Consider the following 24,735-nt stretch of genomic DNA (forward strand, 5'->3'; position numbering starts at 1 on the left):
AAAGGTGATCCATATTTGTCTCCCATAGAAAGAGTACACGAATCTGTTTTCCCACCAGCAGTATATAAGAAGATCCATTTCCTTAACCTTCAATAATATTAGATGTTAACATTATCTTTAATCTTTACTATATTGATGAGTTTAAATACTAAATTATTACTTTAGATTACAATATTTACATATTGGCTATTTTGTAAATCTTTTATTAACTGTATATTAATGAACATTGTGTGCCCATTTTCTTTTAGAGTATTCATCTTAATTTTATTGACTTGAAAGCATTATGTTTGCAAAGCTTTATTTTAAAATCTTGAAGAACACTTGGATGAACTGGGTAGTGTGGAGATCATATTCTTGGATGCTTGCTGAGACTTTGATATTTAAGCTGTTTCTCATAGGTGTTAACGTTTGAAAACTTGCAACCAACCGATCAAAAATAGAAAAAAAATTCTTTGGACATTCTTCCCAAGCAATTTGATGGTCAGGGTAAATGGGACTGCATGATTATGGATGAAACTAGAGTCCTTGAATATAATTGCACTCATAAGTCAAAGAAGGCAATTCATAACAATTTGGCCCAGCATTTTAATTTTATCTGTTAAATTATTCATGTGAATACTTTCATGAGTTAAGCCATGAATATTTGATTGGTGGTTGATTCATAACCATAAACTATATTAGCCCTTTATTTTTCTCATTTATGTCCAATTAACATATATGGGAAGGTGGAGAAAATTTATTCTTCTTAATATGAGAAACATCTTTCCCCACAGACTTATTGAGGCTGTCTGATGAACATTTACTATGACTCCAGGTCAACATTACGCCTGTTCTGGCAGTTTAATAATTGTTCTAATAATAATTCTCATTACATAGAGGGAAAATATTACAAATCTCTTCTTTGCAAGTGAGGAGATGACATTCAGAGAGGTTAAATAATGTTCCAGAATCCACATGATATGTTGGTGGCTGAGATTAGATTCAAATCCAGGATTAAAAAATTGAATGTTCCCCACCCCACAGTGGCTCTGATGATTGTTCTCAATGAGCCAGGTCAGCATGCACGTAAATCACCACTCTCTGAGTCTGCTCTATACCTTTTCTGTTACCAGAGTAAATTGCTAAGTAGATATCCAATACCCATTTAGTCATGTCAGTTTTGTATCACTTAACAAAAATCTCTTCTGTCAAATAAACAGGTATTTACAGCCATTTCCCTGCTGTACACAAATATGAGAAAGTGCACAATTTGGCAGGCAGCTAAGAATGGGTGGCTAGATGTGAATGTCAAAAGCTGCTACATAAAGGCTAATTTGTGGGTTGTGACATTTGGTAAACTGTGGCTATTCAATTCCTTTTAAGCCTGAACAAAGTATGGCATTTTACCTTGTCAGAGAAAGAGCTTCTTAGTCAAAGGACTGTGAAGATATCAAGTAATTATCTCAATAATTACTTTTAGAAATCCAGGGATGGGCACCCAAAAACATCCCAGTTATTTTAGCTTGAGTTAGATAATTCATAGATCATTCATATATATATATGTCAAATTTAGTTTAATGATATACTTTTTCCTAGCAGTATAATTTCTCTATATACTGACTTAATAACTGCTTTATGAGAGCTGTATGTGGATCACCATTGATAAATGCATTAAATCAGTGGTTCCATAGCCTGGCTGAGAATTTTAATCTTCTGGGAAGTTATAAAAACACATTTTTAACTCTGAGTCTCTGGAGATCGGGATTTTTTTTCTGAGATAGGGCCTGGCAACCAGCATATAAAGTGTTCCCTGGTGAATCTGATATGTAGCCTGGTTTAGAAACCACTGCTTTAACCACCTAATGCCTCATCCTCATTAGAACTTTACTCATTAAAATTAAACACGAATTTGCCTTATAATTTGGAAGTCTAACATGTGACTCAGCCCAAGCGACTCCTGGGTTTGAAAGTCTTCTGTCCAGCACAAACCCTGAAATCCTTAAAAATGGGTGTGTGGGTCTTTCTTGTCTTGGTTTCTGACCACCTTTAACTCTCATCTCCTGCCACTTGCTACACATATGTGCCACATTCTGCTCCCTTGCTATTCACAGAGAATGCCAGGCCTATTTATACCTCCCTGTTTTGATCTTTAGACATCCACATTTTCTTTTCTGCCTGTAAACTCCCAGGGATTTCAAGGATTCCACCTGAACGTCCGGGCCACTGGGCCTGTTTCTCTTTTTCCTCAACATCCCAAGGACTCACTCCTTGGTACTGACTCTTTCCAGCCTGACATTTTGTTACACTGTGCTGGGTTATTTCTTTACATTTTCATCTCAACCCCTATGTTGGGGACAGAAACCAAAGAGCCCAGCGCCTGCACATACTGGGCACTCAGTAAATATCCCAAATGAAGGAGTTTTCTCAGATATGCATTGTTATCCCCATGACGCCTCTACAACTCTCTTCTCAATGCTATGACAAATGATTTCTCTTTCACATAGTACAGCTTTAAAAATGTTCTCTTTTGGATCTTCAGACTTGTTTGCTGCTCTCTATTAACTGTGTTTCAGTTTGGTATTTGTGAGCAGTACAATCTGTTTAGTACATCTGTTCTTTATAAGACTGCCTTTCTTGTGAAATAGTTTGTATTGGATTTTCTGGAGTACTTTAGAATCAATCACTGGGAAAAACTATCACCACAGCTGATTGATCCGGGTGAGTCCTGCTTTGGACGTGGTTTAAGACTGCAGTCCATAGGCTGCGTCTGCCTCTACTCTCAGCTTCTCATCCTCACAGTGGACAGAAAAGCTGCTCTCCACAGCTTGTTTGGAACGTGCAACTTCAACTCCAGATCTACTGAGATTCGTTGGTAGAGGTCCCAAAGGATCATTCTTGAGGGAGCGTGGCTGGATGATCAGTAGATCAGTGATGCACAACTCACGCTTTCCTTTCGAATTTTGCTTGTGGACCGCTGTGATAGCTGAGGATGTTTTCACATTCGCTGTGTCCCACAGAGCAGGGAAGCCGGAGCAGCGAGGCCCATGGGGCAGGCGCCGGGCTCTCCTATGCCCTGCGGGGAAGTGGAAGGCGCAGGGGAGCAGGGACTGTGGAACTGAGGAAAAGCAGGCCGTGGGGTTATTCCCTGAATGAATCCCGACCCGCACGTAATCTGGGGTTTTCCCAGGAACTACCTGGAGTTAAGAACAGAGAGGAAAAGGACTGTGGAAGAGGGGAGGAGCAAGCAAAGGGACAGCGTAGGTGTGTCGTCCAGTCTAAGCGCAGCGGAGCGCACATGCCCTGCTCCTGCCACGCGTTGTCGCGAGAGACTTCCTCTTGCATTGCAGGCTTCCCGCCCACGGCCCTGTTTCCGCACTTTATGTGTGCATAAAGGGGACCCTCAAGGGAGCCCTGATGGGGTGGGCCTGTGTGGCATTCCCATGGCTGCGAGATGCCGCAGGGTCACTGAGAAGGCAAGTGAAGAAGTGCAGTCACTTCTGCGGAGCTGACCCAGCCGCCCTTCCTGCCGCCCGTCCCGCAGGCGGCTCCCCAGCACGGCCGGCACCTGTACGGGGCCTCCCTCTGCTCCGTGCACAAGTGGCGGCGCTCCTGGCCTGGAGGCTCCGCCACACGCTGCGCGCCGGGAAGAGCACCCTCGCCGACCTGCTGCTGCCAGTCCTCTTCGTGGCCTTGGCCATGGGCTTGTTCATGGTGAGACCCCTGGCCACCGAGTACCCTCCCCTCAGACTCACACCTGGACATTACCAGCGGGCCGAGACCTACTTTTTCAGGTAAGTTGTTTTCGTTCCTTTGATTTCAAAATTATGTCAAGGTAGATTATGAATTGCAATAGCTTTGATACTTTTGAGAATTCTAGATAAAAACTTGAAATGTAAATGTTTTCATTATTTCCGAGGTCTGAATTCACGAGGAGATCCTTGGAGAAGCTTTTGCTCCTCTCAGGCTGTCTCAGGGCAGGCGCTTAAGGCTAATGAGGCTGCCTGGCCTCCGAATCCTGAGCCTCTGACCCCTCCTCATGGTGGCCGAGTCCCTGCGCGAAAGGGCTCATGTGGTCACCCGCTGACCTGCAGAGGGCCCGCACGCCCTGCCCCACAGGAGGGCTGGATAGACACCGGGATTTATAGGATTCTAGAACGTATTAGATATATGTGGTATATTTCACAAGACCCTCCACAGTTGTTTCTGGGACAACAGCCCCACGGTTGCACACGCCTCTCTGACAGCACGGACGGAATGGAAGCCCTAAGCCTCCCCAGGCTGGGGTCAGTTGAGCAGGATCTGTTGCCGGTGCGTTCAGAAGAGCCTGGGTTTTTGCGACCAAATGAATTAACTAAAGAACTCAGAGCTTTCTCGGTTGCAGATTCATACACAAGGGTTGGGAACCTAAAATGGAAACCCATCCCCTAAGTTCCTTTGCCTTAGTTTAGCCAGCTCCTCTCTAGATTTGGGACAATCTGTGCAGAGTCAGGGAGGCCCGCCTCCTGCCGGACACGGTCACGGCTGTGATCCCAGACATTACTACATTGAACATGCAGAATCGTCTTCAAGGTGGCTATAATTTTTCACAGTTGGGACGGGGAGACAAATGACTGGTTTGCAACTGCACAAGCATACTGGCTAGGCTTTTCATCATGAAAACAACTAAGAGGAGTGTCAGTCCTGCTTTTGTCATATATATATGCTTATTAAAATAACCAACTAATCTCGAAGAGCCTAGTAATATTTGTGTAATTTTTGTAGTGATGTGTAATTTGGAATTAGATTTAAACAAATACAGGTACAAAGTAAAAATCTATGGTAAACTCTTCAGTTTGTTCCCTTCTTGTCACACTCCTCAACTATAAAAGAACTGTCACTATTTTGAGTCTTTTGATTATAAAATATGTTTCTTGAAGAAAATAATACAAAGCACAGGCTAGCCAAAAAATAAAATAAAAAGCAATCACACGTAATTTTACCAGAGATATCTACTGTAAACCTATTGGGATAATCTGCCGCATGATATACATAATACTTGTATCTACATGCATTTGTGTTTTTATCACAATAAGATTACACTATAATACTCTATGTAACTCTTTTGCACTCCATAATATTTTTGTATCTCTTCTTATATATCAGTACAACCACTTTACTCATGAAAACTACAGTACCCTGACTACTGAATGATTCTTTAGTCGTGTGTTGTTGGAGGCACATTAATTTATTTAGACAATCTCTTTTTGGGGGCATATAAAGGTTTATTTATTTGTTTTTATTTTCCTATTATAGGCAATGCTGTATAAGAATCTTTGTTTAGTTAGATTTATGTGACTACTTATTCTTACCATCATACATTTCTGTTAGAATTTTGGAGGGCAAAGGCATCAGTATTTTTATGGTAGATATTGCCAAATTACCCTTATAAATGTGTGCCAATTAACAGTCTTATAAAGTCAGTGATTATTTTCTTCAACAGATATTTATGGTGCACTTACTACATGCTAGGTACTGTTCTAGGTGGTAGTTATATGTGTAATTAGAACAAGCCAAAACCCCTAGTTTAGTGGGAGAAAGGAAGTTCAGTTCTCTAAACTCCAACTAATAGTTTTGATAGTCCAAACCTGATATTTCATTGCTTTATTAGGCAGCTCTTTGATTACTATTGAAGTTGAATATTCAAAGTTTTTTGGTTATTTAAAATTTTACTTTACATGTTGAACATATTAAGCATCATCTATACATGTATTTCCACATCATATTTTGCTTCTGTCTTCTCCTTCACCCCCTCCCCTCTCTCAACTTTACCTCTTGTCTTTTTCTTCTGAGACTGTTGAGAATTTCTCTACATGGTGTTTATTTCACTGATACCATTTTCACTTGACTCCAAATAGCCATTCACTTTCTCTACTGCATTATTAATTTGACGATTATATTTTTCATTTGAAAGCATTTTTCCCACTCTCCCAGTATTCATTTGTTATAGAAGTAATGCACTTCAAAATTATTTTGAGTCTGAGAATTAAGATATTTTAATATTTTTTTCTGTTTCTAAGAGTTACTATTTTAAAGTAAGATATTTGTTTGTTCTCATTTTTGATAATGTTACTTGAATTATGAAACAGAGGCATTCACGTATCTGGAGGTTTATTTTCTCATCCTTACAGAGGAGTCCTGCCTGCACAGGCTATAGTACCTGATCCATCAGTGACTGCAAGTGCCCCACTTCTAATGGTTAATTTCTGTCTAAAGAGAAAGGAACGAGCTTACATTTTCTCAGTTTTTATTTTAGTAGAATGGTAGTTTAGTTAGTTATGAGGAAAAAGTAAAAAGCTACCAGAGAGCATCCACATTGATGGAACATTTTCTTGCTTTTTGCTATTATCAGTAATGTTTGATAGTGCTAGTCAAAAATTAGTGGGGGAGAAGAACAACTATCATCATTTTATCATTTTATGGCCGCTGTAACTGCTCTTGTTAGGGACTCTCCACTGACATTCTGGACTTTTCTTCTGCATACTGGATCCTCTCTGAGTGTGTACCTTGATTTCTCTGAAGACAACCCCTGTTGTTTTGCATTTGTATTAAACTTGCCTCTTTCCACTTTAAGTGTCCTCGTATGAGTGATAAATGATGTGGCCATTCCTTCTTTATTGAATCTGAGCACCATGGTCTAAATCTTGGCACAGGAATGATTCACAAAGGGGCCCAGATTTTCACATCTCATAGTCCTCCTGACTCCCTGTGTACACAGGCCACCCATGGTCACTCAGCACCCATCCTTGCTGCTCCAAATGTGGGACAGCCCCATTTTATAACATCCGTGAGCCGTCTCCTTGGGAAAGCATATAGGATTGCCATTACACTCCCTCGCTTTCTCTTTAGGGTAACTCCCTGTTGATAGGTGTGTAATTCGGGCCTGCATGTAGCTTTCAAAAATCATGAACGCATTAGCCTTGTGCTGATTTGGAAGGTACATATAAATCTTATTAGTGTTCTGATAATTCTCAATAGAGCCCCATGCTTCTAAAATGTTAGAGTTGAGAAAATGCAATTATATATCTACATTAAATTCGCTAAAAATTTCTTGCAGAATACAAATCTTCATAAAAGCACAAACCAGAAGAAATGCTCCAGAGAGGTTCTCTTCTACCTGAATCCTTCTACAAATGATGGGAACAGATGACACCCCCCGCAGCTTATAGAGGGTTTGAGCTTCTTGGGCCCAAACAAACCTGGGGCTTTGGCAACTCAGTCTCCAGTGGTCTCCAACTCACATGCTTTGGTGGCCAGGTGGGGAGTGAAGGCATGACATCCACAGGGCTGTAAAGATGCTTGTTTTGTGACCAGACCTCCACAGCACATTGACTTTATAGACTGTGACGAAGGGGGAGGAGTATGGAGCATATCTGTGCTGGTTTGGGGACTGGTCAGCCATTCATGACTCAGGCTTCTGACTCAGTTTTATTCTGAATCAACTTGCTCTCTGACTGCTGTTTTGAGAGTGCTCCAGAAATTCTCCCTCCCCACTAAGAAGTGTGAGAAAAGGGTGGCAGGGCCTCTGTGCCTGTTCAGGGTGGAGGCGAGCAGCATAGGGCAGCCCCAGAGAAATTAGAGGAGGGTGGTGCAGCTCTGAGAGATACAGTGTGAACACAGCTGCCCCTGCTTGCAGACATCTGAGGCTGGTAAGACCTGATGGACCTGCTCAAAACCTTGAGCAGCTCCACATTGTCCAAGGGATGATATTGGCACATCTTAGCATACCCTACAGGTCCTCCTGGTGCCTCTGCAGCCTCTGCCACTCCCTTTATCTCATTCTCTGAACTTCAGAATGACACAATCATATATGATGTTGCTGCATCTCTCCCTGTTTAAGGAAATGGAAACTACCTTCCTCTTCTCAGTCCTTTGCCACTCCCACTGTATACACTCTAATGTTCCCAGCAAAATAAGAACGCTTCCAAAATCTGGCTCGGATGCCCCCTTCCAGGGATCCCCTGTGGCTGCTCTCTCAACTGAATGTCTGTCATTGTTGCGTGGATGTCACTGTGGCTTAACTTAGTGCTGGAGATTCTTGCCTTGCTTCCTTCAGGGAGACTTCCTGGAGGGTAAGGATCAAGCCTCCTTTATATCTGTACCTTTAGTTCCTGCCAACATGTCTAGAAATGGTTACTTTCATTAAATCCTTCTTAAATTGAAATAATGAAAATGAAATGTACCAAAAATGCCTTCCAGAAATTAACTTGGACAGGCAGCAGACAAACAAATGGAGCATGGAAAGACAGCTCTCTACACATTAAAAATATAGAATATTTAGACTCCATGACCTCATCTTCTGGGATGGGGCTCTTAGTCCTTACTAGAGGAGATGCTCCTAAATACACTGCTAAGTTCACTGCATTAGAAAAACCTGTGAGTCCTCCTTGAACATGGACCTGACCCTGGCCCACTGTCTGCTGAGTTTGTTCCTACCCCCAAACTCTCTCTCTTTCTCATAGTTCTCCAACCAGGAAAAGACTTAGACGGAGCAAGTGTAGGACTCCAAGTCCTGGTTGTTATACCAGTTCTTTAAGAACCCAAGAGGGCCAGTGGATGTATGTAGCCAGTAAGTGCCCACTGTCACCATCCCCTTCTCCTGTTAGCATGCCAGCAGAAACTGGGTGCCTTTTTTAGTTTTCTAGGGCTGCTATAGCAAAGCACCACAAACTGGGTTACTTAACAGAAATGTATTTTCCCACTGTTCTGGAGGCCAGAAGTCTGAAATCAAAGTGTCAGCAGGACCATGTCCTCTCTGAAGGCTCCAGGGGGGAATCATTCCTTGCCTCTCTAGCTTCTGTGGCTGCCAGCGATCCCTGGCATGCCTTGACTTGTGGCAGCATCACTCCAGTCTCAGCGTCCCATCTTCACGTGGCCTTCCTCCTGCCTGTCTCTGTGTCCACGTTTCCCTCTTAGAAGGACACCTGTCATTTGGTACCCACTCTAATTCTGTATGAACTCACCTAATTATATCTGGATAAACTCATTCCAAATAAGGTCACATTCCGAGGTTCTGAGTGGGCATGACATTTGGAGGGAAATCATTCAACCCACAGCATTTCCTCCAACGTCTTCCTTAACAAATACCACTAAACTTGACCAATCTCTTGGCCACTTGCCTACAGTAGAATCTCTTGGTGTTCTGTAAAACTCACGCTTTTCTGTTATATGTAGAAGGATAACAGAAATTAAATTAATTGAAGACTGACAGTGATTGTTGGTGTATATTCATTGGTGTTCTGTCATCTCAAAATCATCCACCAGGTTTTGCAAAATGGTCACTGGGATGTGACAAATGTATCCTTGATGAACCAGTGATGTTAACATTCATAGAGAACATCTTCAATTATTTACATTCTTCTCCCCATATATGTACAACTTCCTTTTATGTATGTGGCATCTTTATCACGTGAGATGATAGCGACTGCTTCACTTTGTTTCAGTAATTCAGTGAGAGGACGAATGGAAAGCAATTGGACAATTGTTTGGAAGAAGTACAATGAAAGTTATTTTTCTTCTTATTCTTAGTAAATACTAGGATGGACCTAATATATCATCTGTGCTTCTGAGTGGGATGGAGAGGATGTAGTACACTCACCAGTAGGCTCTTGGAAGCCTTTTTTTCTGGCAGAATAACATACAAAGTGCTGGTTGCCTCTCTGATCTCATTTCCTGGTTGCCCTCCCCTCGTCTGCAAGGTCTGCCTTCATACCAGGCTTCATCCAGGTCATGGAACATCAAAACTCTGGACTGACTTTGCATGTCTGGTTGGACACCCCAAGAACATTCTTCCTCTCAGTCATGGCACAGAAGCTGCCTTCTCAATGTAACTCACCCATGGTCCCTTTACAGTCCAGTATGAAAAAATAGATGGTAAACAAAATAGCTGAAACTAGTTGCTTGACTTAATTATGTATACATTATATGGGGACAAAGTCCAGCACTGAGTAGGCATTTTTTAAAATGTTTACCCATGACTGAATGTATATCCTTCATGCTCTACCCAACCATGCATTTAGGATGTACTTCAGGGCCCCTCACCCTGGGTGAACTATTCTTCAGCTCGACCCACCTGAGATTCAGTAATTTGTGAATTGCTGGTAGTGGGATGAAATTTAAAAAAAAAAAAAAGAGAGAGAGAGAGAATCCCTGATGACGACATTCTCATTGTGAAGAGAGTGAACTCACAGATGTTGGGTGAACTCCTTGGTTGGCACAAACAGACCCAGAATCCATTTCAGGCCTCCTGGTTCTAATTCTCGTTCCACAAACACTTACAAGGCCATGAGTTCTACCCTCAGAAAGTTTACAGTCAAGCAGAGAAATGATCCATACAAACAGATGGGCAAGTGTTATAGGTAGATACTTGGTGCAGGGGTTGTGCGTAAGCCACATGAGGAGATCTGCTTAGGGGTGTCAAAGAAGGTTTTTTAAGGCTATGCCCCCTAAATTGCTTCTTCTGAGATAAACAGGTGTTTTCCAGACATGGACGAGAGAAAGTTTCTTCTCTTGTACTCTCTCTAAAGGAAGAAGTGTGAGTAAATGTGAAAAGTAATGAAAGAAGTCTAGCAGAAGCCTTGATGGTTTCTGGCAGGTACTATAAGGCATTCTAAGGAGAACTCACTTTATTTTGCAAACACAGTGCAGGGAGGCATTCAGGAGTTCTAAAATCCGGGGAGTGATATGAGGGGGATTATTTTTGTAGCTTCCAGGTATGAAGTCTGATTTCAGCAGTCTATCTGAGTCTCTTCCGCTCATAGGTAACTTTTTCTGTCTGGAATTGTGTAAGATTTCTTCTTTATCCTTGGAGTAAAGGATTTTTCCCCCTACTGTTTCCTCATCAAAACTGCGGATTTAAGTCTTTTTTCAGTTCAAGGTAGTTTTTTTTCTTTTTTGGTAATTTTTTTAGGGGGGTGGGTACGGGATGTCACTCTGTTGACCAGGGTGGAATGCAGTGGTGTGATCTTGGCTCGCTACAACCTCCACCTCCTGGGTTCCAGTGATTCTCCTGCTTCAACCTCCCGAGTAGCTGGGATTACAAGCGTGTGCCGCCACACCTGGCTCATTTTTGTATTTTTAGTAGAGACGAGATTTCACCATGTTGGCCAGGCTGGTCTTGAACTCCTGACCTTAGGTTTTCTGCCCACTTTGGCCTCCCAAAGTGCTGGGATTACAGGCATGAGACACCGCATCCTGCCAGTTCAGGGTAATTTTCTTCTATTATTAATCTAATTTCTTCACACCTATTTTTCCTTTACCTCCTTTTAGAATTCCTATCACATCTCATGTTAGGGTCTTCCAAATCCATCTTTTAATTCTTTATCTTTCCTTGAGGATTTCTTTTTCCTTTTTGTCCTCCTTTTGTGTGGATATTTCTTATACATCACTGTTTGTATCTATACAGTGGCTATCATCTTACTCAATTTCTACCTCTAATATTACCTTCAGGAAGCCATTCTTCTTGGTTTGAGAAAGTCCTGTGTAGGCATGTGCTTCTCTGGTTTTTCTGTTTTGTTTTTAACTTTAAAGTGTGTATTCCTGTAGCACCTTTATTTTTCATAAGTATTGGCACTCTTTGGGTTTTTCTCTGGTTGCTGGGACCCCAGGACATGTGTTTGTTATTGCTGTTTTGACAGATCAGATAAGGATGTTGCCTATCAACTGGATGAAATTCCAAGTCAAAGCACATTCTGCCTCTGTAGAGCAGCAGCTGGGCTTCCAGCAATGTCTGTTTTGTTCAGGGAAGTGGGGACCTTTGCTTCCTATACTCTGTCTCATTTAGGAATAGAAGGCATCAGCTCCTTTAATTAAGCTTTTTCTTGACTACTGAGGTTCAGCGAGAGAGGGGAGGCTGAGGTCTCTGGAGATTTGTAGGTCTCTGAGGGGCACACTTCCCAGAATGGGTCCTTTCTGGTCCTTTCCCCTGGATGCTCTGCTTCTGTTCTTCACATTGCATTCATATGTGGCCTGGCCTGTGGGGATGATGGCCCTGAATTTGCTTGGCCAGCAGTAAATCCCACAGAGCCCAAGACCTCACCTGGAACCAGAAATTTATCAACACCAAAAGCTGGTTAGATCAGGAGGGGTTGAAAGACTGGAGGTGAGAGTGTAGGGAAGGAAGGAAAGAAGGAAGGAAGGAAAGAAGGAAGGAAGGAAGGGGAGAGAGCAGGCTGCTGTCTTCCCAGATGCCCCAGTGTTTCTCAAGGTTGGTGTGATCCTCATCTAAATCAGAAGTGCTGTGGGGACTTGTTAACCAGGAAGGCCCATTTGGAGTGTGCATTTGTTCAGCCAAGCTCCTTGGGTCACTCTGGTGCACATTAAATTTTAAGAGATGATTATTAGAGAGAGTGATTCCATTTATGAACTTCCTTGAGAATCAGGTAGTAATTTTCAATTTCTAGAGTCTAGTAAGGACAGATGTCAAGTGTTTCTAACATAGGGATGTACTTTAAAATATAGCCGGGAGTTTGAAGGCAACAAAAGAGGGATAGTTTAGGAAAAAGCATTTGAATTTTGTGGTGACAAAGATACTTTAAAAAGAAGCTTGTATTTCCTACTTTGTTAGAAACCTGAAGGCTATTTATACAGAGGTCACACTGCCTACTTATGAGACATAACTTTGTTGTAAATTTCAGCATGTTCCACCATTGTGTGTTTCTGGCCATAGCTGTAGGAAATTATATTAGGACAGTTGTAAACCATACGAATATTTAAAAATCTTTATGAAATTTTATGCAGTGGGGGAGATAGTGTTTTTCTCTAAATATTTATTTCTGGATTTGGATGCCACAGAGGTGTTTGCATTTTAAGTTTCTCTGGAAACAAAGTCCTCCTCAGCAGAAATATAATACTAATTTGATGTAATGCATTGCAATATCTTTTCAATTAAATTTCGTTTTTGTTTGAATGGTAAGAGTTCAGAAAGGGCCAGATTTAGGGAAGTAAAATAATTGGATAGAGATTAAGGATGAGGTCAATGAATTCAATGCATTTTTAACATATCACAACTTGTTCAACACATCATTTATGAGACCCTACTGAGTTCTAACACCTATCCTAAGCCTTGTGCCTTTTCCTCAAGGATTGCTTCATTCCGGTAATGAGAACAAGGGTAAGCCTCCAGTTCAACTCCAGTGAAGATGTGTACTAAGGCCACCAGGCAGGACAAATGGAGCAGAAGAGGCAGGGAGGACTTGTCGTGGAATCGGTGTTCCAACCAAGGTTTCCAGGTCAGGCTGGAGATGGCTTCCAATCAAGTGTCCAGGATGTTGGAGATACTGACTCAGAGGGATCAGCACCCTCAAAAGCAGATCTGCCCAATCAAACAGTGGTTCTCCTGGGCTGGGCTGCGCTGGCTAGGCTGGGCTGGGTGCCCTGTTCAGGAAGAAATGTTGAGCAACAGGCCCTAGGATTGTGGAGGGATTCAAATACTATTTCAAGACGCATAGGTAACAAGAAGCCATTGATAAATTTTGAGCAAAGAAAATATCGGATTGGTATGTTACAGAGCTCACTAAAGGAATTAAAGAAATTGGGAGTCTGTAATGTTCCATTCTATGTGTAGGGTCACACTGAACAGTAGCCTAATGAGAAGTTGCTTCTCATTCTGAGCTTATGTTTGTTCTTCAGGATGTGGTTGGAAACTCCTACATTTCCACCTCAGACCTTTCTACATTTTAATGCTAATAGCAATTCAGAAAGATATTTTGGGCTCATTTATTTATTGTCTGTGAACAAAAAATTAATTAGAGAAATCAGTGGTTGCAGATTACTCTGTGGTTGCTTACATTTCTTTTTTCTTTTTTGGAATTTTCAGTTACAAAACTTTTTATTGCTCACAATAATTGTACATATTTATGGGGTACATGTGATATTTTGATACATGCATATGATGTATAATAACCACAGCAGGGTATTAACCAAAGCAGGGTATTAACCAAAGCAAGGTATTTAGGGTATCTATCACCTCAAATATTTATAATTTTTTACTTTGGGAACATTTCAAATCTTCCAGCTGTTTTGAAAATAGGATAAATTGTTGTTAACTACAGTCACCCTACTGTGCTACTGAACACTAGTACCTATTTTTTTATAACTGTATGTTTGTACCTATTAACCAATCTCTCTTGCTCCCCTATTCTTCCCAGCCTCTGGTGCTTGCATTTCTTCAATGTAGCTAGTATTTTAAGTTCTTTAAAAGGAATCATTTATATATATTTGTTAATTTATAAAGAATTCTTTCCAAAAAGAATTGAGGTCACTAGGTATATCTATATAATCTATAATGCTGCTTATACATCATTTTTTAAATTTTTGAGACAAGTGTTTGCAAAGATTCTTACTCAAAAAGTATTTTATAAATAACACAATGTAAATTCTGAAAAGTAATGAATCTGTACTCTTTTCTAAATACCAATTTAGAATTTTAATTAATTAAATGAGCTCATTCTCTTTCAGTCCAATTTAGAAAATCTTAAAATGTCTTTTTCTCTACATTTTCTCAAGATTGTCTTATTATTGAGGTGTGAAATTTAATATAGGGTTTGTTTCTACAGCTCCCCACAGTGACATGAATAGTCTTATTGCTGATGGTGTCTTCAGTAAGGAAATTCAGTATTGGTGGTTTTGGCTTTCAGTAATGCTGCTTGAACTACAAATAGACTTCTGAGATGTGTGCCAGTGAAATTTAATGTGTACTTAAAGCACACATAGGATTCTGTGTTGAGGACCTCTTGTTAAGAAAATGTAGCTCAATATAGCTCACATATAGAAACCAAACGCCATTTCTTACTTTAGAAATTGTTTTATTTCAGGACTATGTAACAGAACAAATATTCAGACCCAACTGGAGCTCCAACTTTAAGAGCATACTTTTGCAGATTTTAATATATTAACACAATGTGATATGATGTAGCCTTTAAAATGTGTTTTTAAAAACCATGCAAATATGTGAAAAATGGTTGTGTTATAACATTAAGTGAAAATATTAAGGAAAATAATGTACTGTGAATGCAAGTCTATAAATATGCATATCTCATAGCAAAACTATACTTTTAATAAATTTTCCAATTTTATTGCTTGTTTGGCATTACCATAAAAACAGTGGAAAATTAGCTTTATCTCACTTACTGGGAATCATTAGATGGATCAGCCTGACTAGGGCACAATGTGAGGTCAGCAGCTGGTTCTCCGTTCTCTATTGGGAGCCACTAATAATCCCACGTTGTTTCCTTTGTCTCACAATGAACAGCAGCAGTGGAGGCGACGACTTGGACCTCACCCGTGTTCTTCTGCGAAAGTTTAGAGATCAAGATTTGCCCTGTGCAGATGCAAACCCAGACCAGTAAGTATCAGGTGCTCTCTGCAAAAGTGAACACTCCCAACTGGTAACACTGTAGCCTGGGAGGATCGTTTTTCTCCATGATTGGTTATTTCATGCCACAAGTTTACATTATAAAAAATAAAAATTAGCCAAATGAGTAGGTTATTACTGAACGGGCCTAATGGGTATCACCACATAAAATGATCCAAAATAAGCTACATAATTACCCCTTTTCTCCCTTGTACATGTGTGCTTTATGTTATTGCAAAATAAATTATTAATTAATAGCATTCAATTTGTTTAATAAAACCCAAAGCTGAAAAGAATGAAGTAACAATTAAGTCTGAATTATGTATTAGCTGTTATTTACTTTTAGAGAAATAAAAGATTAATTATACTTGTACATATAAAAAATTAATTATAGTTTTTTTTAACTTAAAAGATTTAAAGGTCAGTACTGTACATCAATCTGGGGTGAATTACTTTGAAAATTATCTTTTTAGTATTTAATCACGGTTATTGTGACAACCTTTCTATGAAACCTGGATAGGGGAGGCCTTTCTGTATAAACACTTATTTCCCTCTTACTTTGCTCAATTATTATATATTGAAGATCTACTACAAGTAAAGTGCTGCTGTAGGAACTAAGATTAATACGGAATATGGCCCTGGTCTCAAGGAATTTACAGTTCTGGGTAAAGCAAATGAGGCAAGTGATAAAAGCCATAATGATTTATTAAGTGCCAGAAGTGTATGTTTTTAAGTAGTAAATATAAAAATCTAACAATAATACAACATTGGCAATATGTTTTCTAATTTGTGATGACATATTTTGCCCATTAGTCATATTGGTAATTAGTGTAAGACTGAAAAACTATTAATGTTCTCAGTAAGAAAGAATTAATAGATAATTAATTATGTTGCTTCACTCTAGTCTTTGCAAAACAAAGTAATTTATTTAACTAAGGCTTCAGTGGTAATGTTTTTATTTTTCTCCTCTCTGATGGAATACACAGGGTGTAAAATACATCTACCTTTGAAAAGTTGAAATGTAACATAGGGCCCCATTAGGTCCAGCCCTGGCCCAACCTGGGATCAAAGAAGAACCAGTCAGAAAAAGAAAAACATTCTTTTATCTAGTCCTTCTCCTTCAAGGGGAAAAAACAAAAGGTGGAATCAATAATTAAAGGAGAGCAGAACATATTGGACATTTTGTTTGGACACATATTTTACTTCCAGTTCCTTTTACATGGATTGCAATACAGTCCCAATCTCTCCTCCTCCCCTCTCTCTGTTCCGTGAGCTCCTGCCCTCCAGCCCAGCCTGCAGATCAGCCTCATTACTTTTCTCCTCTGTCTGTTCTTCTTCTACCTTCCTGGATTTATGTTTTTGTGTTTTCCCTTTTCTTTGTGAAATCTACCTAATCTATCCTTAACTCATTTCTATGTTTAATCATTTCTATTTATTTTTATGGTCAGCATAACAAAAGGCTAGGGGAGCGAGGTACATGAAAAGATGCTGTGAGCACTTATATTAATAATAATTTATGTCCATGTTATACAAATAGGGCTTGATTCACTAGGACCCCAAATCAAAGCAAAAAGTTTTACTTAAAACCTGTAGATTTCCTTCTGTAAGTGTAAAATATTGTTGAATTTGATATCTACATTTTACCTCCTTGGAAGACTTGGGCAATCACTTGACAATTAACTAGAGGAAACATTTAAAAATAATAGATTAGATTCTACTGATAGGTTGTTTTTCTGATGAGATACTCAACTCTGAGTGTCGACTCAAGGGTGCTATGTTGAACTTCTGATTTGTTCCTCCCTCTCATACGAAGACAATGAAGAGCTCTACAAAAATCCACTGTCGTGTAAATCTGATCTAAAATATGAGTTTTCTCACAGTAGTAAGTGATGCATAATTTAAGATTTAAAATGTGTTAAAGTTGTCAACTTTTAGAAGCTGATGGGTAGATATACATATTTAGCTTCATTTTACAAGGCTTACATCTGGTGGCACTTCAATGTCGAATTCTCCTACTATTTCTAACACAAAATGGTCACTTTCCTCACCCATTCTTGTTAATGCTTTAATATAGAACAAAAGTGATAGCAAATCTCATATTTCTATCAAACTTAAAAAGCCAAGTGGGGAGATGGGTAAGGTTTATTTTTGTAATTAAAAAGAAAGTTATTAGATTGCAGCGATATAATAGATCATCTCGGTACTCAGGAAAATCTAGAGGGCTCATTATTAGCCAAAAGGTGGGATCTTCAGAATCTGTCATGGCTGGTGACAGACTCCCTCTGAGGGGCCTGTAAAGATGAAAGTTGAGGCCACAGATCAGCAGTGTGTGCATACCAGGGATCATGACAGAGGGGTAATATGGGACCAGTCTGCCTCAATCCAAATCTCAGCTCCACTCTTATTGGCTGTGTGACCCATGCAACTTGCTGAACCTCTCTCTGCCTTCCTTCATTTGCCTCAGTGTGCTGTCAGTTCTGTAGAAAAAACAGTCACCTCAACAGCAGGGTAGCTCTTGTGGAGAGCTTTTGTTCTTTTAAGGTAAGTTCCTGCCTCAGAAAGCGACTCTCAAGACAGTAGGTCCTTAGAGCTTCTGCTTCTCTCTTCAAGATTTAAAATGCACCTTAGCACTTAGGGGAGGCTGAGGTGGGCAGATCACGAGGCCAGGAATTCGAGACCAGCCTGGCCAACATGGTGAAACCCCGTCTCTACTAAAGATACAAAAAATTACCTGGGTACGGTGGTGCACACCCATAATCCCAGCTATCCGGGAGGCTGAGGCAGGAGAATCTCTTGAGCCTAGGAGGCGGAGGTTGCAGTGAGCCGAGACTGTGCTCTGTTGCATTCCAGCCTGGGTGACAGGGTGAGACTCCATCTAAAAAAAAAAAAGAAAAAAAAAAAAAAGAAAAAAAAATGCATCTTAGGTGATTGAAAACTCCAGGCATCCCTGTAGTAGAGAGAGCTATTTCACGCAGTGTGTCCAAACCTGAAGGACCAAATGACTGGGCTCCAGCAGCCTCTCTGCAGCTGTGTCCTGTAGGCCACTTTAGGGAAATGCTTTGCTAAGTCAAAGTTTATTTTTAGATTCCTAAACTTTAACAGAAAGATTATGTAGAAACATCTGATTTCTCATAGATCATCCCCTCTGTCTCTCCCTTTAATGGACATTCACACAGCTTCTTAGTGAATCTGTTGGAACACAAAAGTTGTTGGAGGCTGAGAAGTGCTCAAAAAACTACCTGTCATGGGCCATTATGTACCTGTCATGGACACGTAGTTTTACTCTATAAAAGGGAGCTAGGAGAAGAATAAGGGAGGATTTGGAAGAGAAAAAGAGGACTGAAATTTTGAAGTCATATATTAAATTATAAACACTTGTTAACCATCATCTAAGGCATCTGAGAAAGAAAGGCCTGCTGAGTTTCAGAAGTATAAATGGAATTATTTTTTTATAGTACATATCAGATACAGTACTTTGATTAAATATGTAACTCCCTTAGGTATTATTTCCATGTAAACTCTTAGGTTTCAAACTGGAGTCATTATAAGCTAGTCAGCCAAAAAAGTAGTGTGGAGAAATCTTTATATTATTTTTGTTGTTTCAAAAATTACATATACATTGTACTTTGCTAACCTGGTTAATAGAAATGACAAATTTCTTTTCACTGGGCCGGGCTTTCTTTAATTGGTGTTATCGTACTGGCTTTCTCATTGGAGCAGCACACATTTTGCATAGAGCTGGGATCTGGACAGCTGCTTCACCTCTCTGGACCCCACCTCTTCTTCTGAAAAGCAGGGCTAGTAAGGATGGTGGTAAAAATATCTTTTCCAATTTTTGAGTAATTAAGAGTGATTATCAGGAGATCGAGACCATCCTGGCTAACCCGGTGAAACCCCGTCTCTACTAAAAAATACAGAAAAAACTAGCCGGGCGAGGTGGTGGGCGCCTGTAGTCCCAGCTACTCGGGAGGCTGAGGCAGGAGAACGGCGCAAACCCGGGAGGCGGAGCTTGCAGTGAGCTGAGATCCGGCCACTGCACTCCAGCCTGGGCGACAGAGCCAGACTCTGTCTCAAACAAACAAACAAAAAAATTTTGATTTACGAATGCTAGAACAAATATTTTAAAGTATAGGACTCATAAGGAAATAGAAACAATAGGGAAACTGTGACATCCAAATGTGTTTTTGAACCACTGCTACAAAAGATTTTCATAACTGTTTCTGTTGCACCATATTTCTGCAACAGAAAGTTTAATCAGAAAGGTTTAAAGTGGAAATTTAAAAATTGTTTTTCCTTAAGTGATGATTAAATTACTGTGTTATGCCACAAAAAGGAATTAGCGTCTTGCTGTTTATTAATTGCTACTTGGTACCTGGTTATGAGACTGGAAGCCTAGCCTCAAGTTCCACCAGGAGCCCCAGCCCCGCGGTGAAAGTCCTAGGGAGCCCTGTGATACACTCAGTACAGTGAGAAAAGTGAGCCCCATGTAATATAATGGAAATTCCGGCGTTGTAATAAAACATTGTCATCAGATTAACAGCTCAAGCTGTGAAAACAAATGTAAGAGCTCTGCCTTCTTGGCAGTAAGAGATGATTATCTTGTGAACTCTGTTCTAGTCTGATGGAACTCTCCTTTACAGAAATACAATGGCTTTGTAAATCTAAAAGATCATTCTAATTCTCTCCTTTGTTTTTTAGGATGAATTCTTCATGCTGGCACACACATCCCTTTTCTCACCCAGAATTCCAGGATTCATGTGGCTGCCTGGTAGGTCTCTGCAGCATTTTTGATCCTTTTAAGTCTAAAATTCAAGTTAAAAAAAGTGAGTTTACTCCATCTATCAAAATGTTCATATTTGTACCTACGTCTCTATGACTTTTTGGTTTCCTGGATTAGCTGTTTCTGGGGAAAGTTTCATCACATAAAGTGAATATTTATAGAACACAGATGCCATAGAGATCGACAGTGGCCCCTCTCCTTCATTGCCTGCTGCCTTTGGTCATTAACATTCCCCTGGCATTCATTAAGAAAATGAATATTCTTCAAGTAATAATAAAGAAGCTAGAATTGCCCTATGGAAGGAAATTTTTCTAAATTTCAAGGCAGCATGACCTTAAGGCTCTTGCCGTACTTTTATTTGGGCTAGATATTAACAGCTAGGATGCCCCTTAGCTCTCTGATTGTGGTTGATTCATACAAAAGCATGTGGAGGTAGGTGTGCCACTATTAAGGTGAGAGGCATCACTGTCTAATCTGTGAAGGAGAATAAATTGAAATTTATTTGGAAAACTGATTGGAACTCATCTCAAAGAAAATCTCAGACTCTAATTAATAAAAGGCATAGACCTGCTAGCCACAATCAATAAGCAAGTATGATGGCAGGTCTAATTTATAGGAAAAAGGGAAAAGAAAAAATACATTGAAGTTAACTGAGCATCTATAATGGAAATGGCCACTTGGAGAACATGTTTACAGGGCTTTCCTATTTAGTGGCTCATGAGATGCAGTTCACCTTAATAGCTGTCAACCTAAGGGAAGAAACTGAGACAAATTAATATAGGTAGAGAGTTTATTTGAGTCAAAGTTGAGGACAGCTATGTGGGACACACTTCCAAGTTATCTTTGGAAGTGCTCCCGAGAACAAAAAGGAAGCTCAAGTGAAATGGCCTTATTGTCTAGGGTGTCAACTGAAGTTCTTTGTCTCATGGCCACGGAAATCAAGGATATGGACACACCAGGAGTGAGCTTAGAGCAGAAATGTAGTAAGTGAAAGGAAGAGAAAAAACTCTCTGCTGCAGGGAGGGATCTCAAAAAAAGGTTGTCATTTTACAGTGAAGTGCAAGGGTTTTAATAAGAAAGCGAGTTGGTAAGGGTGCTCCATTTATATAGGGCTCAAAAAACTGGTTAGAACTAGGTGTTTCATTTCCATAAGACGCGAATCCCCGGCAGTCCCTACCCTATCTGTTTAGTGCACATGCAGATCCTTAACCTAAGTTACTCCATATTGCTTATCTCCTCCTACTGTGCATGAATCAGGGGCAGAACCCTTTTCATTAATCCATTTTCGTGCTGCTGATAAAGGCATACCCGAGACTGGGCAATTAACAAAAGAAAGAGGTTTACTGAACTTACAGCTCTACATGGCTAATGAGGCCTCACAATCACGGCGGAAGGTGAAAGGCACTTCTTACATGGTAGCAGCAAGAGAGAGAATGAGAGCCAAGGGAAATGGGTTTCCCCTTATCAAACCATCAGATCTCATGGGACTCATTCCCTACCATGGGAACAGTAAGGGGGAAACCACCCCATGTTCAGTTATCTCCCATTGGGGTCCCTCCCACAACATGTGGGAGTACAAATCAAGATGAGATTTGGGTGGGGACACAGAGCCAAACAATATTACCCTTCAAGGTAGATGTGCCTGGCCGAGGGTAAATCTTCTTTTCTATAGTGTTGCAGCCATGTTCCAAGCAAGCCCCCTCTGCAAGCTTCCTTACGTGAGTATGTCCAAAAAGGAAAGGAATGTGCTCACTGGGGCCCACTGTATGTCAGTGAAACTTGCTGACTACACGGGAGGCCCCTTTCTGTGTGGGAATTCATCTCCGTATCTATGCTTGCAGCCCGAGCTTTCAGGCTGCTCTTTGTTAGAAAATAAATGCCACTGAGGACCTTGCCCTAACTATCTGCCTAGCCAGTTTCTCCCTTCCTTCTCTCTCATAATTTATTAAAGAAAAAAGAATGAATCAGGAGAGTGGGTGATTACAAAAGTTGTTTGTCAGGGATTCTCATTGGCATTGTTAAGTTACTTTATAGCTCTGGCGGTGGCACTCAGCCTGCGGTCCATATAGTGAGCTGCTTAGAAATGATTGCTTAGCTCAAGGGGGATGGGGTGGAGTGTGACTGCTGTCTCACTCCAGTGCCTCTCTGGGCCTGATTATTTAAAGGGAGCTCATATTCCTCAGATAAAAAGCCTTTTTGTTTGTCTTTTTTCTGGAGATTTTAGAAAGCTTGCTTTTGGAGTAACTAGTCTGCTTTCTTCTCTTAGACTAAAGATACACATGTAAGCGGGAATAATGACACAGCACCTTTAGTGAACACTCAAGAGTGTTGGTTGATGTGGAAGAGCTAATGGAACTCTCCATATTTCCCTCTTGGCTTCAGCTGTCAATAAACTCAGCTACATTTGACATTTGGTGATCCTTTGCAGTGATCAGTTATCTTTTTTTTTTTTTTTTAGACATGATTATTGTTTTTTTTCCCTGGACTTGTTTTTTCATTTATTCACTTTAGGGGTAAAGGGAAAATATGCCTTTCACCCTCAGAAGCTTCACTGAAAATCAATTGACAAAAGGCAGGTTAACTGGGAAATACCATACAAACGTGTTAATGTGCATGAGAGGATCACATCATAGAGTAATTACCTCAAACCACCAAAGAGGTATAGAAATTTCTATACCCTTTTCATAGGGGAAGGAGAAGATGGGAAGTGCGGATAATTCTTTTGAGGGGCAGGAAATGGTTGTTATAGAGAAAGAATGGGCCAGGGAGACAGAAGTTAACTTGTAGATGATTCTCCTGGAATTTGAGTGAGCCCAAAAGCAAGGCATTATTTTGTGAAAAAGTCCATCCAAGAATCGTTGCATTCTTCACTCTTCTTTTCTGAAACAGATAATGAGATTTCAGGGAGGGGATTGAGGACCTATGTGTTTCCTTTGGTAAGGAGTTTTTTGGTCAGATATGGAAATTCCAAAGAGAATTGGAACGGAGGAGGAACAAGACAAGGTTCCAGGGACCTTGATTCTGAGGCTTATTTCTGAGGCCTTTCAATTGATAGATATGCCCAGCATGCACAAGCAGCATATTTTGGGAGGTTGTTTTCTATGCCTCAACACTCATGAGATCTCTAATTTTTCACACCACACTCGTATTCTCTAGGCTTGATTTGATCATTCTATTATACTAGTAGCTTTTAGTACCACCAGCTACCTAAGGTCTATTGGGATTAGACTGGGTTAATATCAGAATGATTGGTGTTTATGTTCCTAAATTCACTTCAACTCACACGAACTGTGAGATTTCAGTAATATGTGAGAAAGAAATGTTTTACATGAAAGAGTTCCATAGTCAAGTAAGTTTCACAAATGTTGGATAAAGCAGTATTAAGCAGGTATCTTTGCCACAGCTCTTCTAAGAAGCTATTTGGTGATAATGAAATTGTCCTTGAATTGACAGTGGAGTAGATGCAGCATTTTCTGCAAATTTGACTGAAGAGTCCTTCCCTTTTATGGCACCAGTGTGTTTCGGGATGCACTTTGAGAAATACTGGACCACACGTTAGAAATCAGAGAACCTCAGGAGAGAAGGAGTTGAGGTGGAATAAATGAAAGCCCTAAGCAATGGGTGTGGTTACTCTTCAGGGATGGCTCAAAGGAAATGTACTCAAAGATGTGTGGAAGGAAGGCCTATATACCCATGGCCAGTTCTCTGGTCTTTCGTGTTCATGTTGAGCCAAGCTGACTGTGTTTTACCAGAAGGAAAAAATATTTCTCTCCCCTTAAATACATGTGTGCTATCTGGAAGCCCTGGGTCTGCAAGGGCATGTCAATTTCCTCTTTTTTTTTTTTTTTTTTTGGCAGAGTCTCACTCTGTCACCCAGGTTAGAGGGCATAGGCATGATCTGGACTCCCTGCCTCCTCAGCCTCCTGGGTTCAAGTGATTCTTCTGCCTCAGCCTCCTGAGTAGCTGGGGTTACAGGCATGTGCCACTGCACCCAGCTAATTTTTGTATTTTTAGTAGAGATGGGGTTTCACCATCTTGGCCAGGCTGGGCTCGAACTCCTGACCTTGTGATCCACCCGCCTTGGCCTCCCAAAGTGCTGAGATTGCAGGTGTGAGCTACCGTGCCTGACCGATTTCCTCATATTTTATCAAAGATGCTGTGGCTCTCTCCAAACCTACAAAAAAGTTCCACGGTTAGTTCTTCTGAGGATGAAAACATGATTTGGAAGAGACACCATTAGAAAAGGCTCAAAGGGGAACAGGAATTGAGCTAACTCTAAAGAACAAACAGGAATTTTCAGGGCCTGGGCTCCCATGGATAGCAATACTATGACCCAAAACATGTCATCGGGAGTGAGTGTGGCTTTACACAGAATAGGTGGAGGGCAGATTTGTTTCTTGTCGCTGAGGTAATAAATTATCACACAGTTGGTGACTTAAGAAAACATGAGTTTATTCTCACATGGTTCTTGGAGGCTGGAAGTCTGAAGTCAGTGTCACTGGAGTGAAATTAAGGTGTCTGAAGACTCTTGAGGACAATCTGTCCTTTTCCTCCTCCAGCTTCTCTTGCTTCTGGAATTCCTTGGCCT

At 40.6% G+C, this 24,735-nt stretch overlaps 1 protein-coding gene across 4 annotated transcripts in view; it reads left to right on the forward strand.

Annotated features, from left to right (window-relative positions):
• The window catches only part of ABCA13 (ATP binding cassette subfamily A member 13), a 504,903-nt gene that overhangs the window by 288,709 nt on the left and 191,459 nt on the right, over positions 1-24,735 (forward strand). For 3 of the 4 annotated variants that reach the window (XM_050785548.1, XM_050785549.1, XM_050785551.1), the window contains 3 exons: positions 3,521-3,770; positions 15,266-15,358; positions 20,066-20,135. In XM_050785548.1, the coding sequence (XP_050641505.1) occupies positions 3,521-3,770; positions 15,266-15,358; positions 20,066-20,135 (413 nt within the window). The remainder of the gene's footprint in view (positions 1-3,520; positions 3,771-15,265; positions 15,359-20,065; positions 20,136-24,735) is intronic. The other variant, XM_050785550.1, reaches the window with a different exon arrangement.

This window comes from Macaca thibetana, chromosome 3, assembly GCF_024542745.1.
Source record: "Macaca thibetana thibetana isolate TM-01 chromosome 3, ASM2454274v1, whole genome shotgun sequence".
Classification (NCBI taxonomy): domain Eukaryota; kingdom Metazoa; phylum Chordata; class Mammalia; order Primates; family Cercopithecidae; genus Macaca; species Macaca thibetana.